The following is a 19,208-nucleotide window of genomic DNA, read 5'->3' on the forward strand; positions in this document are numbered from 1 at the left end:
TGTCAAAAAAAAATACCAAATGTTCTCCCTGACATAGTTGCCATGGTTTGAATTTACTGAGCTAACCAAGAAGAGGGCTGGAGTTACTTTACTCAGCTTCAGCCCTTGTGGAAACTGGGACACCAATACATACCCTCAAGTGCAAAATCTGATACAGAACTTGGAACCCTCCCTCCAGCCATACCACAGCTGCTCTCAACTTTCCCCTCTTCCCAGCATTACTAGTTACCTATATCCCAGCTGCTATATAATCCTCTCCCAACTACACATTCTCAAATAGGTAGATGCCTAATCTTTGTCTTCTGGCAGGGATAACCTCCTCGTTGGGTATTACCAACCCCCATTGCACACCCCTCCACTATTCACAAGTGTAACTGTTGGGTGGGCATTTGTTAAACTTCCTGCTCTCGTTCTCAATTCTTTTATCTTTGCATAGCTGCCAATCCTGCTTTCCAAACATAATTATTGGGTAGCTTGGAATTACTGCCCTGAGCAGAAGCCTAGTATGGGCTAATTTGTTATTATAACAATTTTGACTCAAACACAAACCAGAGGAAAATTTACAAACCTGACTTTCAACTATATCTCAGCTTTCCCTTCCTAGGGAGTTCCTTCACTTACCTCCCCCATTCATTCTACCCCATATTCCTCTTGGAGTTACAGGATAGTTCATACCTGCTAAAGATGTCAAAAGTAGATCAGGGAAGGCTTCACAGAAGGGCTGCATTGGACCTGGCCTTTGAGAGATAGGTAGATATTTACAGGGAGGGATAGAGGAAAAGGGAATTCCAGAAAGAAGCAACACCCTAAACAAGGCTGAGCAGAGTTTCTCAAATTTTAGTGTGTCCTGGAATCATGATAGTGAATAGTAAGTAACAACTCCCAGACAGTTGTTACCTTTTCAGTGGGGACAAGGGAATGTGATCAGGGTATAAAGGAGGCTTCAGCTATATTGCTAATATTCCATTTCTTACACAGACTAGTGAGTACATCTGAAATATTTTATAACATATTTTCAAAAACATATGAGCATGAGAGGTTGTATATTATGCACTTTAGCAGGCCCTGGTGCAGTCTGTAGGACTAAGGAATCTGTAATAACAAGCACCCCAGGTAATTCTTAATCCAAGTGGTTCATGGACCACTCTGGAAAACACTGTGATAGCATTTCTTTTCCAACAGAGAAAAGAAAAAAAATCAAGAGCATCAGTGTATGAAGCACAGGATTGAGAGTCAGGAGTCCTGGACCATATTCTCAGCTCTGCTCCAATTTGCTACATAAGTCTTTGCTAGTGGGTTAACTTCCCTGAATACCACTTCCCAAACAGAAAATCACTTTCATAATCCTTTCTCAGCATGGTAAGGATAAATAAAATGATATCTGGTGAAACTTTGAAAGATTTTCCGGAAAAAAAAAAAAAAATGGTTTCCAGAGATGATAATGATTTTTAGAAGCATGGCACTCTTCCTGAAATCAGGTTCTCAGTGATATGCCTCCAACGGCAACTTTTATTCAGTTTGAAGCATATAATGTTAGGATCTTATACGGGGAAAAGCACTGGTGTGTTGAATGCTGTTCTCTTAACAACAAAAAATAATGTCCAGGGTAGTGATCTTCCCTTGGGCTGGGGAAAGGGAACACACATACACATCAAAGTCACTGGGGAGATTTCACTAAATGTGCAGCCTTACACCTGTTGTTGTGTATGTCAAAATGGGAAACAAGACCAGAGAGTTGGAAAGCTCACATTTTTTAAGCACCCCAGGTGATTCTGATACACTCCTTGGTCAAGAAAGATTTTTGGCCTCCCATGAGTAACCTGATCCAAGATCTTACATTGTTTTCCTGCCAAGAAGTTCCTTATATTTACTACTCACCTATTTGTTCTTTGTTTAGCTCTCACTGAAGATAGAGGATCTCATAAGCATCTTGCATATGTATACACAGGGGAATGTGAATAATGGCCATGTTCTCAGGGACTGGGAGCCAGCTGTTTGGAAATCTCAGCATCCCCAGTGTTGAAATAATCTCCTGGCCAGGTGTTTCCTTCATTGATTGGAACAGGGCATGGAGGTCCCAGTGGAAGGCTCTCTGGACCCGAGGCTTGTCCAGATGGATCAGCTACAGGTGGAGCAAATGGGACCCATGGGCCCCATCAGGTCACCTTGCTGAGTATGAGTCAGGCCAGCAGCTCTTTATTTCTTCCTGTCTCTCCCACTTCCCACAACTCATCTCTGTGGGCAGCCGCCAAATGGGGGAACAAGAGTCAGGTGGGGGAGGGGGTAGTTCTTAATGGATACTCCATCTCTTCAGTGGTTTGGGGTCTGGGAGAGAGAAACCAGACCTGACAGAAATTGACTCCTCCTCCAATGTATTTCAGTTAATGCACTAGCTGCTGAGAAGCGGCCAGGCCTGAAGCAACAAAATCAATTCTCCTCAGCTACACAAGTTTGAACTTAATCTCCCAAACTCTTTCCCTACTGTCTTTTATCCATTGGGCCCAAAATGCTGCCCAGCCATGGTTTCCTTCCACTGGCAAAGCCTGTCTCAGAGGGTCAGGCCGAAGATGTCCAAAGATCCTTAGGTCACAGTCATATGCCAAGGGGCTTCTAGTAAGTTCCTCCAAGCAATCCTCACCATTCTTTCACATCTGATATAACCTGGAGAGCCACCAGTCTCTAGAAAGGAGGCAGGAATGGTTCTTAATTGACTGGTGTTACAGATGGGGAGGCTGTGGATGTCTAGCGATCTGTCCCAATATCAATTCCCTGCCCAGGGATAAACCTGGTAGCACACCCAGGGTCTTGAAGATTTGTAGGATTACTGCCAAATGGCATTTTCTTCTTGAGCTTTAAAGACCCTCATCTACATGTGAACACTGTGACTATGTTCCTATGAGCAAGGCTCTTGTGGATATAGAATGGCAGAATCATGTGAAACTAAAATGATGCTCATGTTTTTATTTCCTCTATATGATACCTGCCACTCAAAGTTCTGTCCCACCCAAGCTGTGAATATCCAGATCTCCACTACCTTCCCACATCCCCCATCAACAATTTCATTTGAGTTTCTATACCTAGTAGGTGAAATCAACTGAAATACATCATATGGAGAATTACGAATGCTTTGTGAAAGTCTCAGTTGAGCCCAAAAGAGGAAGCAAGCTGGGGGTATGGGAGCTGCTTTAATGTGTGGAATCGGATGGAGGCTGTTGCTAGGCTTTCTGATTCTTGACAGTCAGCCCCTCCTCACTCTGCTGGAAACTCTTAGAAATACAAGTGAAACTAAACTGTCACTCTTTTGTCAGAAGAGATGAGAACTCAGGGTGCTAACATCCCTGCATGGAAGCCTGGAAAAAGAGGAAAAGATGTGAACTAATCCAGCTCTCACACATTCAGTTTATCCCAACATATGCTAGATATTGCCTTAGCCATGCATTCATTCTTTCTACAGTTACTGAACATCTGCTTTGTGCCAGGCACGGAACTGGGCTCCAGGGCTATGAATACGAATTGCAAGGATGACCCCTCTGCCCTATCAGCCAAGTGTCACTTCCTGAAATAATGTGTTCATAGCACTGCTGAGTTAATTATAGCATGTTTAAAAATAAAAGTGAAAGGTAAGCCTAAGACCTATTTGTAATACCCATGGAGCTTCGAAAGCCGGCTAAGATAATTGGCTTAGATCAGCCTTAGCAACTGGTGTAGTATTACAGTTTTCAAAGGGAAGAAACTAACCTAATTATACATTCCAATGTGGCTAAAAACCCATTAGTGGCTAAACGGTGGGAAAAATCAGAAATGAAGGAGGCTAGAATGGTAATTCAGATTTAAAACTTTTAAAGTCTGAGAAAAGAGGAAACCAGAAAGCATCACCTTAATTGGTATTACAAAAAGAGTCTGATGCTTTTCATAATCAGGCCAGGAAACCATGGTAGCCTAGCCCAGGGTTTCCCAAACTTGGAACTATTGACATTTTGGCTGGATACCTCTTTGTGGTTGTGGGGGAGTGTTGTCTTCGTCTTGTGCATTGTAGACGTTCATCAGCATCCCTCACCTTTACCCACTGGATGTCAGTAGAACCCTCCCCAAGTTGTGACAGTTTCAAATGCCTCCAGACATTACCAAATGTCTTCCAGGGGGAGGGGCATGCAAAAGTAGTCCCCATTGAGAACCACTGTCTTAGCTCATCACTGCCATGTCACTCCAAGGCCACCTGAATGCAGTCATTGGGCAGAAGAAAGAAAGATCAGATCTGGACTATATCACCAGGGGACAAATTCAAAGGAAGTGAAGCATAGGAAAGGTCATGTCATTTTCCCACTAGGGTCACACAGCAACTTGGTGAAAAAAACAGAAGTGAAATCCAAGTTTCCTGGCCCTAGTGACCCACACTGTCATGCTAATGGAGATAATAATGATAATGAATTGGATAATAATTCTAAAACTCTGTAACAACAAACTTCAGCGGTAGATTCTACCAGCACTTTTTCCCAGTGCCTAATCTAGGTTTTGCAAAATAGTCAAATATTCACATATATATTTTCCTGTCTTTCTAAATTTGTTTTTTCTTCTCAGACATTCAAATTATACAGCTCTCATCGTCTTTCTGAAGTCTCCCATTTTTGCATTTTGTTTTTTTCTAGCCCGTCCACACACTGCCAGTATCTCAGGTTCCCTTCACTAAAGTTAGGGGGAGCCTGAATGAGAGGAATAACAAGTAAGGTGGGTCAAGGTCACAAGAAATCTGGGTAGACTGCTAATAGTTGCCAGACAGGGCTAGCCTTAGATGTGTTCCAAATAAGTAGTCATCTACAGTTTGTCTCATACCTAGCATTTCACTATTAGAGGTGTATTTCTTTGATGAGAACTGTTAGTAATTTGTACCTGTGTGTATGTGTTTATCAGATCACTGTTCTCTGAGATAACTATTAGAGAGCAGGACTACTAGAGATTAAATTTATATTGGAGCAGTAATACTAGAGTGTATGTTGCTGCCTCTGTAAGGCAGATATATTAATAGATAATGTTTTTAAATGGGCTACCTGCAGGCAGATGAAGGTAACAAAAATAGAGGGTAAACAACAGATATCAACTCTGCCTACTAGCCAAATTTACTGTGAATAAAACTCTGATATTGATTGCACTTTGGGAAGTCCTAGACTAAAATTTTAAAGGAGACTTCATTCATAGCCTTAGAGTTGGACAAAGTGAAGGGGATGAGAATGGGTTTCCCCATAAGGCTACACTCCCCATTCCTCCCTGCCCCAAAGCTACCCAACCCACTCAATCCTAAAAGCACAGTCTTACCTCCAACAAATTGCGCTGCTCCCATGCAACGTCCCATCATTCTGGAGATGAGCTCCTCCATGCAGCAACCCAGGACAGCAGCTAGTGCCACCAGGAGTAGCAGAGCACAGCCGGCACCTGTCACCACCGTGCACATCTGCCAGGCCAGGCTTGGGATGGCATTGAAGCTGGCATAGCGCCCACATTCTTCCACCATGATCAGACTGTGTCCCTCTCCCCGCACAGGGTAGTTGCACCTCCGGAATGTACTGAATGACACTGGCTTCCCCAGCTGGGATCCAAAGAGCCAGTAAGGTAGGAAGTAACTGGTAGAACTGGTCACGGCAGTAACAAGGGACAGGAAGGCCCAGAGGGTTCCCACCATGGTCAGGCTGCTCCTCATGGTCACAGGTTTCTCTGCAGGGATGGGGAGATGAGTTGGATCACAGCACCAAATGCAGTAAGTTACCATGTAGGCTCCACTGGCCTGTTTTTCATCTGGTTGGCCAGTCCTGGGGCTCAATTATGTGCCACTTGTTCATTGCTTCTGGATAAGATTATTCTCTCGAGGACCATTTGGATCCCTGTGGGATTTTGCTTTTCAGTACTTTTCCCACCTTCCCTTCCTTCTGCCTGATTTAGAGTTCTATGGTCTTTAGGCTGCAATGGAGGAACCAGATAACTGAATTAGGGTCTGCTCTGCCAACTCAAATACAGCCGGATCAGACAGCTTTTAACTCTTGACATACATCGTGGAACAAGTGGCAGGAAAGGAGACTAAATGAAAACAAGGCTGCTGTCCCGGCTTCCAGCTGAATGGACTTCCTGGCCTGGTAGCTTGGAAGGAGGCAATATCTGAAGAGGATCAGGAACAAAGTTGTTTTCAGTGAGTGAAGGAGAAGGAAGACAACTTAGCAGGACCTGCCCCTACTATAAGGGGTAAGAGGGAAAGAGACCTCGCCATGGAGTTCCAGGTTGTTCCCATTTGACTTTGGTAAGATGTCCAGCAGTGTGTTAGTGTGGGCTTTTCAACTGGGATGCATCAGCCAGGTTAAAATGGATAGAATAAAATAAGGGGTGTCTAGTCTCATACCCTGTGCTTGTCACTGAGAGAGCACTGATCAGTCACTTTTCCCACAATTGAAATGGGAGGCAACTTTCCAACCAGGAGAGGTTAACTCTGGACTGGCTATTAAGAAAAGCTTCCTCGTCCTTTGCTGGATATAATCCAAAAAGCTTCTCAAAATTCTGAAATAGATCAGGATCAGGCACTCCCTACCTTGCAGAAGGAACATATAGCTGTAAGGACCTTTCAAGGTCCTTTTTGGAACAAGTAATCTTGTAATCAAGACACTGAGAGTCTTTCCAGATCTAATTCCTCAGCTCAGCTCACAAATGGTTTTCACAGACCCCTCTGTCAAAAATCAACAACTTTCCTCCCAACTCCATTAATCTGCCATTGCTTTCTGGCCTGTTTCTCTATTGGGCTGGCTAGAGACCACACTGCAGCTTGATGACAGGACTGTGAATGTCTCCAGCAGGCAGATGGTGGAATATGTTTCAAAAACTTCTCCATGATTCACCACCATTGCTTAAAGTTATATGTGGTGGTGTAGAGGACAGGGAAAGAGGTTGGGGGACCCAAAGCAGGGGAAGTACAGGAACTGGCTGTATGGGGTCATTGCCACATTCCTAATTTTAGACACTGACAGGAACAAGCAGCAGAGGTACTAAGTGTCTCAGGGTCTCAGTCATGAGCCCTTTCACAACCATCGTCAAACAGTGCCTGACACAGAGCAGGCAGTTCAATTCCCGTTTGTTTAGTGAAAGCCATTTCATAGAATCATTCAATTTCCAGATGGGTAGGGAACTTAATGAATCATTTAATCCAACCTTCTTGTTTTACATATGGGAGAATTTGGCCCAGTAAAGGAGGAAGTGACTTTCTTCAAGTCACAGAGTAAGCAAGCAGCAACATCAGAACCAGAAACTTGATCTGCACATGCCTAGGCCAGTACTTTTCTACCACGCAATGTTAAACTACCCCCTCTCCATCACTTTACAGATGGGAATATGGAGAGGAAGTGATTTACTCAAGGGTGAAGGGCTAGTGAGGTACACTGGCCAGATCAGAGCCCAGTTATTTGATTCTTAATATAATGCTCTTTTTTTACTCAACCACAATTCCCTTCTTGATACATATGTATTTTGTGCTATGTGTTTTGTGCAGGAAGGGAGCAGAGATCGTAAATTGCAGGTGCTTACTCTGGAATGTTAGGGCTTGGGAAGAAAGTGCCCTGAGCTGGGCCCCTGGGAATTAGGCTTTGTGGCTGAGAATGGGAGGAATGAGAGAAAGATGTGATGAGGGATTGAAAGGCAACAGGGGGAGAAGTGGAACTAGCTTTGAGTAATTGCTGTTAGACAGCAGGTATGGTTGGCCGCAATGAGGTAATGCCTCTGCTTGTTATATTAGAGTTTGTAAGATTACAAAAAGTGCAAGCAGCCCTCCGTTACAGACTCATTTCCTGATGAAGAAGCCCAGGCCAGAGGAGGAGAGGAAACAAGCTGACAAACAGCTATTAGCTGCGTCATCACAATCCCTTCCAAATCCGTTATTGTATGTCCTCTGCCCAACAGTCTTCTTAGGTTAGTAAGAAAGATATTATCCCAAATTTACAAATGAGCAAATTGAGTTTCAGAAAGACAAGTGACCTACCCAAGGGTACAGTGATTCAACGGCAAGGCCATAATTTCTCACTTCTCTTTTACCTGAAGGCTTCCCCTACAGTATTACCCCAAAAGTATTACAATTAAAAGCCTCCATGATTTCCCATAGAGAATTAAAAAAAAAAAAGTTGAAGAATCAGGAAAGAATTCCAGGGAAGACAGAAGGAAACCCAAATTCTCCAAACATAGTGCAAACACCGTCAGGGCAAGAACGTGATTTCTTTCAATCTCAGCACTTGCAGTCAAAACTAACTCCAAATGTCCCTCATGGACATCATCACCTGGAGATCAAAAGTCCCAGTATGAAGCAAAAAGAACAAATCTGGAAGCATCATACTACCTGATTTCAAACTATACTATAAGGCCAGTCACCAAAAGAGCATGGTACTGGTATAAAAATAGGCACATAGACCAATGGAACAGAATAGAGAACCCAGAAAAACCCAAATACAGCCAAATGGTCATTGAGAAAGCAAACAAAAACAAAAAGTGGGGAAAGGACACCCTTTTCAACAAATGGCGCTGGAATAATTTGGCTAGCCACATGTAGGAGAATGAAACTGGATCCTCATCTCTCACCATATACAAAAATCAACTGAAGATGGATTAAGGACTTAAACCCAAGACCTGAAACTATAAAGATTCTAGAAGATAACATTGAAAAAACCCTTCTAGACATTGGCTTAGGCAAGGATTTCATGACCAAGAACCCAAAAGCAAAGGCAATAAAAACAAAGATAAACAGCTGGGACCTAATTAAACTAAAAAGCTTTTGCATGGCAAAAGGAATGGTCAGCAGAGTAAGCAGACAATCCAGAGTGAGAGAAAATCTTCACAATCTATACATCTGACAAAGGACTAATATCCAGAATCTACAATGAACTCAAACAAATCAGTAAGAAAAAGAAAACAAACAATCCCATCAGAAAGTTGTCTAGAGACATGAATAGACAATTCTTAAAAAAGGATATACAAATGGACAACAGACATATGAAAAAAAAAATGCTCATCACCACTAATGATCAGGGAAATGCAAATCAAAACCACAATGCAATGCCACCTTATCCTGCAAGAATGGCCATAATCAAAAAATCAAAAAACAGTAAATGTTGACATGGATGTGGTGAACAGGGAACACTTCTACACCAATGGTGGGTGTACACTAGTACACTGTGGAAAACAGTGTGGAGATTCCCTAAAGAACTAAAAGTAGAACTACTATTTGATCCAGCAATCTCACTACTGGGTATCTACCTAGAGGAAAAGAAGTCATTATTGCAGCGACCTGGATGAGATTGGAGACGATTATTCTAAGTGATGTAACTCAGGAATGAAAAACTAAACATCATATTTCTCACTGGTATGTGGGAGCTAAGCTATGAGGATGCAAAGGCATAAGAATGACACAATGGACTTTGGGGAGTTGGGCGGAAGGTGAGAGATAAAAGAGTACAAATATGGTGCAGTGTTTACTGCTTGGGTGATGGGTACACCAAAATGTCACAAATCACCACTAAAGAACTTACTCATTTAACCAAATATCACCTGTACCCCAATAACTTATGGAAAAATAAAATTTTTTCAAAAGTCCCAATATAACAACCAGTAGGAGGGGCAGAGAACTTAAGGCAGAGGATCGGACTATCTCTGTGTAGTACCGAGACTACAGTAGAAATGAGGGGAGGGGTTGTAATATATGGTTGTCCTCACCTGTGACAAATGAAGCTGTTAAATTAAACTACAATACTATCAACTACTGTTACCATGATTTCAGTTTAAAAGTAACGTTTTTGAAGCCAAGACATAGGAAGGCAAATTCTCAAAATTCAATTTAAATTAAATATGTTTAGCTTTAGAAAAACTCATTATCCTTCAGAATTTAGATGAAGTACTTTCAACTTTACAGAAAATTCATAGCCTTTATTTCATGTATGACTAAGGTGACCAACCATGTCAGTTTCCCTGGGACTCAGAGGTTTCCTGGGATGTAGAATTTGCAGTGATAAAACCAGGAAAGTCCCAAACAACCTTGGATGAAATGGTCACCCTATTTAGGACTAGAGATGTTATGGGCTAGCACGATCCATGGACAGCAGTTTCAGAATCACTGCCACAGATAATTCTTTAATATTCTCTTTTCAGGACTCAAACAATATAAAGTTAAAAGTGACCGTGGAATTAAACATTGAAGATATGAAGTTTATATACTTTAAATGTAAACCTTTCTAAATCATAGACTTCACTTGAATGGAGTCAAGGTAGAGATCTCAGAGACCCAATTGCTTAATAGTTTCTGAACACAATATGAGTCTCAGCCCAACTTCTCTTGTGGCTGGATAGAGAAGCCGCAGGGCACATGTAGTCTGTTCACACACACTGCTTTATGTTCACATGTGGTGGACAGTGAAGTGTATTCTAGAAAATGCTTTTAGTTATGCCACCTGCAATGGAGTAATCTCCTTCATGACAACCCTCCCAAGCAATCCAAGTTCATTCCCAGAAACCGGCTAAGTCACTTTATATTTACATAACTAGAAATCACAAACAATGCTACATTTTATTCTATCTTAATTCCTGTTGTATACTTCATGTATGTAACAGCTTTGTTTCCCTGTCCTAGAATTTCCAGCCAAATAGCCACACTGGGTTTCAGGAACCAAGAACTCACCCTGATGCTCCTGCTGAGTGGTCGAGTTACCAGGCATTGATAGGACTGCAGCTGAACCTCTCTCTCTAGGTGTCACATTATCCCTCATTCCTCGGATTTTTTAATCTGCTAGATGGGTCACAAGCCTGTTTCCGAGATTGGTTGTATGAGATGCAGTGAATGCTGCCAGAAAGTTGTAATAAATAGGATAAAAGCATGAGTTCTGTTCTGAATTTGCTATCCTTACTAAAGCCTAATGTTTGCTCATCTTTAGAGAGAATGCTAGCCATTCTAGCACAGCCTCGTGGGTAGAAGTCACCTTAACCTATATGATGCAGGAAACCCACCTAACCCACACATGGCAAATGGTTATCTCTACTACTTTTAAAGAACTCTAGGAAAGGGGAATCTATAATATCTCTGAGTAGCTTAACAACTCTCACTGTCAATAAATGATTTGTCACATGCCTTTATAAACTTTGCTTGTTGCAACCTAAGGCCAGATCCTTTTGTTGGGTCCTCAGAGGGAATGGAGAACAGCTAGCCACCATCTTGCAGATGAGAGCCCTTCATCAACTTGATTGCTAGCAGGAGATGAGATCTTTAGCCTTTTTCCCCATAATGAGCATTCTCCCTCTCCCTGTGGTGTCCAATTGCCAAGCCTTTAATAATTTGTTCTCACTCTTTTTTTCACTCTCTTGTATACCTGCTCATGTATGGGCACTTACAATGAAGTATCAGTGAAAGTGAAACGTTGCTTTTATATTTCTCTTGGTGGAGAAAAACAAAGCTACTCCTTCCTCTATCACCTCCTCCCCAGTACCCACAGAAAAAGACACAAATCCTTTTGTTCCCAGTTGAGCTTGTTGTGCAACTTCTGAGTTAAGGAAAGCACTGCCTTTCCCAGGGTAAGAGGGTACAGGCAAAACAGTAAGCAAATTAAAGACTAGAACATGAAGTGGTAAGAAAGGGAGTCAGTGACTTAACAGCTGCTGAGAGAAACATGCTTGCAAGACTGCTGGTTTAGGACTGGTCTGTGAAGAGAAGCTTTCTTGGCACTGGTGTTGGCAAAGGAATGTGAACAGGCCTTTCTCCTCACGCCCCCAGACAGTGTGCATTGTCTTCCTGCCAATCCTGTTACAAATACATCTTACCCAGAGTTGAGACTTCCCTAGGAAATGAACGAGATATGCAGGCATATGTTTCCAGTGGGTAAATAGAGTCCTGCTCCAGAGAAACGTGTTGGACTGATGTGACTCCTTATATCAAGTTGGGTATATGAGCAGCCTGACCATGCTAGATCTGTCTGTTTCAGACAAAGCTTTAAAAAAAAAATACTGCTACTCCCCCAACATTTCTCTCCTCATGTTCTGCTACCTATCTCCCTCAGCGGTTTCTTCTCCCCTGGCTACCTCCATTATGAGAAGTGCTCTGAGTTCTCCTGTGCCTGAAATCATCTCACGATGTACTCACTCAAAGGGCTTTATTTTCCATTTCTACCTTGGTGACTCTAAGAAGATCTCTCTTTTGACTTATGTCTTTTATTTCAAATTCCTCAGATTTCATGTTTGCTGAACCTCTTTCTGGGCCTTCTTCTTCCTTCCCTCCTCTTTTAGTTTGGGGTAGAAAGACTAGTAAAACTGTGTTGGGTGAGTTTATGTGTTTATTTGCATCTCTCCATCCACAGGTGGGAATGCTCACAAGCTGGTAAGTCATTAAAAGGCAGGAAGCCAGAGACTAAGTGGAGAGAAAGGACTAACTGAGCAATTGATAACTTTGAAATGATCAACTCTAAATAAATATATTTGACGATGCAGAGACAAAGTGAGCTCAGAAAAAGAACCTCTACATCAGGTCCTGGGCTATTTCCTTTCTCCAGAGTTTGAGACTGAAAAGGTAGGAACTAGAATAACCTCCCCAAATTTCATATCAGCTTCTCTCTTCTTCCCTCTCCCCAAGACGCTGCTCCTTGAGCTCCCCATCTGTCCTGTGATTTTAAAAGTGAGGTGCCAATAACAGAGCTTCATCTCAGTTCTTATTCTGGCTAGACAGGTGCCATCATCTTCAGTGATAAGCTGGTTAGCTACGAGTTCTGTCTCACACTCTCAGCTAGTTAGAAACTACCCCTATCAAGATCCCTGGCAAGACACTGTTAAGTTCTAAACTCCAGCCATGTTATTGTTGCCCATTAGTCTCTCTACCCCATTGTATAAGCTGGAAATAAAATGTCACCACAGCTGACCACTTCCATTGAGTGAATCTGGCCTATATGGGAAGAAGATGGGCTGATTGCTTTTCCAATCACTTCAGAGAAGTTGAGAGGCAGCATGGTATATCAAGAATGTTTCTCAACAGAATCACTTTCAATGCTTATTTAGAATCACTTTCAATGCTTGTTCAAAATGCAGACTATGTCACCCCCTCCTAGATTCACTGAATTCGAATTTATGGGAATTCATACTGTTAAAAATCCCCAATTGATTCTAATGGGAACTAATGATTGAGGAATACTGTTTTAGTGGAAGAGTCACAATTTTGAAATCAGATCAGAGACAGAGTCCTGAAGTCTGCCCCTTACAGGCTATATGCCCATAAAAAGATCACTTAAAATCTGTGAGTTTTGGTTTCATTTATAAAATGGAAATGATTAAGCATAAAATTCAAGTGAAACAACATCTGCACTATACCTAACACCACAGTAGGTATCAATCTCTCCCTTTCTACCAGAAAAGAGACCCTATTCTCTCATAAGTAATGGAAAAGATTTGAAGCCATCTAAGAATTAGAACGTCTCTCCTTTCCCCTTTCTCTCCCCACAACCACTCCCTGGGTGATTTTTCCTCACCCCTAGGCTTCGTTCTATTTTCAGTTCCCCACGACAAAATGAAACCACTTGGCCGAGTGTTCTTTGCAAGAATGGATTTGTAGTTTAAGTATCTCAGGTTCTTTTGGAAATTGTCATGCCTTGGCGCACATAGTAGGAACTCATAAATATTTACCGAATGGATGCATTCTTTTATTTCCAGCCTGAGAGGCCTCAATATTTGCATTTCAGTTTAACTTCATTACCCCATTTCAGTCGCATAACCCCTCAGATTTAGGCAAATCTAGATCAACCTACCACATTAGCAAACCGGATCCATTTTTACTTGTATAGACAGGTCATAACAAAATCACTCTCTCCACTCCCAGAAACAGGCACTTCCTCTCCTCAGGTTACCAACTCCCCTGGGGAAACCAACTAGCACTTAACCCTTAGGTCCTCAAATCTTGTCAATATGAAATAGGAATCCAGCCCTGATTCATCGTAGCCTCTGTGCAAACAACGGACTATGAAGAAATAAAAAAGCACCAGGCTGCCCTTGGGTAGAAAACGGCTTCTCTGAGCTTTGAGATGAAAGGACAGGAAACCTGAGAAAGGAAAGGGAGAAGGGGGGCTGAGCAAGGGGAGAGCAAAGCAGTTTCTTATCCAGCTGTTTGAATTGCATTTGGCCCAAGTTGCATATTTACCTTCTGACCACGAAGGCTGACTGACTTGTTCCCTCTCTTCAGGCTCAGATCTCAGAAACAACTTCTCCTCACAGCTTGTTAAACAAGGATGGGAATACTAGCTGCCCTTTGCAGTGATGCCTCAAAACCTTGCTTTACCTTTGGGAGAAAGGGGCGGAGTCCAACCTAATGGGGATTAACTCCAAACACGCTGGAGGCTTCAAACCCAGCCTCAGACACACAGGCACTTGAAATAGAAAGTAGCTTAGCGGGCACAGAGTCCCCAAACCTCCAGCCTCACAGCGGACAATTCAATTCAGCTGTGTGTGTGTGTGTGTGTGTGTGTGTGTGTGTGTGTGTGTGTGCGCGCGCGCATGCGCACAGGCATGCCCGCTCTTGAACTGCGTTATGTTACTTCCTCACTTGCTGCCCAAAAGCCTGCTGAGGAACAGAGATTATCTCTAATTTTCCTCCAATGACCTAAATAATCTCTACCATGGTAGGTAGCAGACCCATGTGGCTAGAAGTGACTGAGAGAACACATGCCTAAATAGAATAAGACAGAACAGTCTCTTCTCCCCAAACTGATTTCCATTGCCTGATGGGGAAGATGCTCCCGCAGAGCAATCTTTGGCTCCAAGATGTAATGAGCTTACATTTAAGAATTTGTGGAAATCATACATTGAAAGGAATAACTAACATATTTTTATAGTAATAATACAATCAAAAGTCAGTGTTTAATTTATCCCAGTGCACTAATAACTGCTCCTCTGCTTGGGAAAAGAGCTGAGTGGTCTGGAGATGAATGGAGCTTTGCCTGATGTTCTACTCCAAACTGATGTCATATTTCCCACGTGTGAATGTCCCTGACACTTCATATTTTAGGAAACTTATTATCTTCTACGTTGTATTATTATTATTGTTATTATTATTATTTTCATACATGTCTCTTTTCCCCTCCTACATGTCCTGTGAATGGGGCACTTTGTTGAACAAATCCAAATGAATTAGAAGGAAGAATGGTTCCCTTAACAGAGCACACTGGACTGATCCAAAGTATCTATGCTTCTCTGATGGCCCAGTTCCCTCACCAGAATTCTACAAAGGTGATTAGGCCTATTTTCTGGCATTTTGTGGCAATAATTCAAAATATGTCCATAAGTTAACATATTAATTGTACCGTGATTCTTTTTTTTTTCAATTTACCAAAAATATTTAATAATTATATATGCAATAAACATCAGAACTCTTTTTTTTTAAAATTTATTTATTATTATTATACTTTAAGTTGTAGGGTACATGTGCATAACGTGCAGGTTTGTTACATATGTATACTTGTGCCATGTTGGTCTGCTGCACCCATCAACTCGTCATTTACATCAGGTATAACTCCCAATGCAATCCCTCCCCCCTCCCCCCTCCCCATGATAGGCCCCGGTGTGTGATGTTCCCCTTCCTGAGTCCAAGTGATCTCATTGTTCAGTTCCCACCTATGAGTGAGAACATGCGCTGTTTGGTTTTCTGTTCTTGTGATAGTTTGCTAAGAATGATGGTTTCCAGCTGCATCCATGTCCCTACAAAGGACGCAAACTCATCCTTTTTTATGGCTGCATAGTATTCCATGGTGTATATGTGCCACATTTTCTTAATCCAATCTGTCACTGATGGACATTTGGGTTGATTCCAAGTCTTTGCTATTGTGAATAGTGCTGCAATAAACATACGTGTGCATGTGTCTTTATAGCAGCATAATTTATAATCCTTTGGGTATATCCCCAGTAATGGGATGGCTGGGTCATATGGTACATCTAGTTCTAGATCCTTGAGGAATCGCCATACTGTTTTCCATAATGGTTGAACTAGTTTACAATCCCACCAACAGTGTAAAGGTGTTCCTATTTCTCCACATCCTCTCCAGCACCTGTTGTTTCCTGACTTTTGAATGATCGCCATTCTAACTGGTGTGAGATGGTATCTCATTGTGGTTTTGATTTGCATTTCTCTGATGGCCAGTGATGATGAGCATTTTTTCATATGTCTGTTGGCTGTATGAATGTCTTCTTTTGAGAAATGTCTGTTCATATCCTTTGCCCACTTTTTGATGGGGTTGTTTGTTTTTTTCTTGTAAATTTGTTTGAGTTCTTTGTAGGTTCTGGATATTAGCCCTTTGTCAGATGAGTAGATTGCAAAAATTTTCTCCCATTCTGTAGGTTGCCTGTTCACTCTGATGGTAGTTTCTTTTGCTGTGCAGAAGCTCTTTAGTTTAATTAGATCCCATTTGTCAATTTTAGCTTTTGCTGCCGTTGCTTTTGGTGTTTTAGACATGAAGTCTTTGCCCATGCCTATGTCCTGAATGGTACTACCTAGGTTTTCCTCTAGGATTTTTATGGTATTAGGTCTAACATTTAAGTCTCTAATCCATCTTGAATTAATTTTCGTATAAGGAGTAAGGAAAGGATCCAGTTTCAGCTTTCTACTTATGGCTAGCCAATTTTCCCAGCACCATTTATTAAATAGGGAATCCTTTCCCCATTTCTTGTTTTTCTCAGGTTTGTCAAAGATCAGATGGCTGTAGATGTGTGGTATTATTTCTGAGGACTCTGTTCTGTTCCATTGGTCTATATCTCTGTTTTGGTACCAGTACCATGCTGTTTTGGTTACTGTAGCCTTGTAGTATAGTTTGAAGTCAGGTAGCGTGATGCCTCCAGCTTTGTTCTTTTGACTTAGGATTGTCTTGGAGATGCGGGCTCTTTTTTGGTTCCATATGAACTTTAAAGCAGTTTTTTCCAATTCTGTGAAGAAACTCATTGGTAGCTTGATGGGGATGGCATTGAATCTATAAATTACCTTGGGCAGTATGGCCATTTTCACGATATTGATTCTTCCTATCCATGAGCATGGTATGTTCTTCCATTTGTTTGTGTCCTCTTTTATTTCACTGAGCAGTGGTTTGTAGTTCTCCTTGAAGAGGTCCTTTACATCCCTTGTAAGTTGGATTCCTAGGTATTTGATTCTCTTTGAAGCAATTGTGAATGGAAGTTCATTCATGATTTGGCTCTCTGTTTGTCTGTTATTGGTGTATAAGAATGCTTGTGATTTTTGCACATTAATTTTGTATCCTGAGACTTTGCTGAAGTTGCTTATCAGCTTAAGGAGATTTTGGGCTGAGACAATGGGGTTTTCTAAATATACAATCATGTCATCTGCAAACAGGGACAATTTGACTTCTTCTTTTCCTAACTGAATACCCCTGATTTCTTTCTCTTGCCTAATTGCCCTAGCCAGAACTTCCAACACTATGTTGAATAGGAGTGGTGAGAGAGGGCATCCCTGTCTTGTGCCAGTTTTCAAAGGGAATTTTTCCAGTTTTTGCCCATTCAGTATGATATTGGCTGTGGGTTTGTCATAAATAGCTCTTATTATTTTGAGGTACGTTCCATCAATACCGAATTTATTGAGCGTTTTTAGCATGAAGGGCTGTTGAATTTTGTCAAAAGCCTTTTCTGCATCTATTGAGATAATCATGTGGTTCTTGTCTTTGGTTCTGTTTATATGCTGGATTATGTTTATTGATTTGCGAATGTTGAACCAGCCTTGCATCCCAGGGATGAAGCCCACTTGATCATGGTGGATAAGCTTTTTGATGTGTTGTTGAATCCGGTTTGCCAGTATTTTATTGAGGATTTTTGCATCGATGTTCATCAGGGATATTGGTCTAAAATTCTCTTTTTTTGTTGTGTCTCTGCCAGGCTTTGGTATCAGGATGATATTGGCCTCATAAAATGAGTTAGGGAGGATTCCCTCTTTTTCTATTGATTGGAATAGTTTCAGAAGGAATGGTACCAACTCCTCCTTATACCTCTGGTAGAATTCAGCTGTGAATCCATCTGGTCCTGGACTTTTTTTGGTTGGTAGGCTGTTAATTATTGCCTCAATTTCAGAGCCTACTATTGGTCTATTCAGGGATTCAACTTCTTCCTGGTTTAGTCTTGGAAGAGTGTAAGTGTCCAGGAAATTATCCATTTCTTCTAGGTTTTCCAGTTTATTTGCGTAGAGGCGTTTATAGTATTCTCTGATGGTAGTTTGTATTTCTGTGGGGTCGGTGGTGATATCCCCTTTATCATTTTTAATTGAGTCGATTTGATTCTTCTCTCTTTTCTTCTTTATTAGTCTTGCTAGTGGTCTGTCAATTTTGTTGATCTTTTCAAAAAACCAACTCCTGGATTCATTGATTTTTTGGAGGGTTTTTTGTGTCTCTATCTCCTTCAGTTCTGCTCTGATCTTAGTTATTTCTTGCCTTCTGCTAGCTTTGGAATGTGTTTGCTCTTGCTTCTCTAGTTCTTTTAATTGCGATGTTAGAGTGTCAATTTTTGATCTTTCCTGCTTTCTCTTGTGGGCATTTAGTGCTATAAATTTCCCTCTTTTAAATGTGTCCCAGAGATTCTGGTATGTTGTATCTTTGTTCTCATTGGTTTCAAAGAACATCTTTATTTCTGCCTTCATTTCGTTATGTACCCAGTAGTCATTCAGGAGCAGATTGTTCAGTTTCCATGTAGTTGAGCGGTTTTGATTGAGTTTCTTAGTCCTGAGTTCTAGTTTGATTGCACTGTGGTCTGAGAGACAGTTTGTTATAATTTCTGTTCTTGTACATTTGCTGAGGAGTGCTTTACTCCCAATTATATGGTCAATTTTGGAGTAAGTACGATGTGGTGCTGAGAAGAATGTATATTCTGTTGATTTGGGGTGGAGAGTTCTATAGATGTCTATTAGGTCTGCTTGCTGCAGAGATGAGTTCAATTCCTGGATATCCTTGTTAACTTTCTGTCTCGTTGATCTGTCTAATGTTGACAGTGGAGTGTTGAAGTCTCCCATTATTATTGTATGGGAGTCTAAGTCTCTTTGTAAGTCTCTAAGGACTTGCTTTATGAATCTGGGTGCTCCTGTATTGGGTGCATATATATTTAGGATAGTTAGCTCTTCCTGTTGAATTGATCCCTTTACCATTATGTAATGGCCTTCTTTGTCTCTTTTGATCTTTGATGGTTTAAAGTCTGTT

The 19,208-nt window shown here is 41.5% G+C and overlaps 1 protein-coding gene across 3 annotated transcripts in view; it reads right to left on the bottom strand.

The window, feature by feature from the left end:
• The window catches only part of LHFPL1 (LHFPL tetraspan subfamily member 1), a 47,008-nt gene extending 32,476 nt beyond the window's left edge, over window positions 1-14,532 (bottom strand). Inside the window, exons 1-2 of one of the 3 annotated variants that reach the window (XM_025372896.1) lie at window positions 14,174-14,532; window positions 5,311-5,706 (exon numbers count right to left, since the gene is read on the bottom strand). In XM_025372896.1, coding sequence (XP_025228681.1) covers window positions 5,311-5,692 — 382 coding nt within the window. In that variant the 5' untranslated portion in view covers window positions 5,693-5,706; window positions 14,174-14,532. Of the gene's footprint in view, window positions 1-5,310; window positions 5,835-14,173 lie in introns of those variants that run through there. The other 2 variants (XM_025372897.1, XM_025372895.1) reach the window with 2 other exon arrangements.
• Between the last annotated feature and the right edge of the window lie 4,676 nt (window positions 14,533-19,208).

Source organism: Theropithecus gelada, chromosome X (genome assembly GCF_003255815.1).
Source record: "Theropithecus gelada isolate Dixy chromosome X, Tgel_1.0, whole genome shotgun sequence".
In the NCBI taxonomy this organism is placed as follows: Eukaryota; Metazoa; Chordata; class Mammalia; order Primates; family Cercopithecidae; genus Theropithecus; species Theropithecus gelada.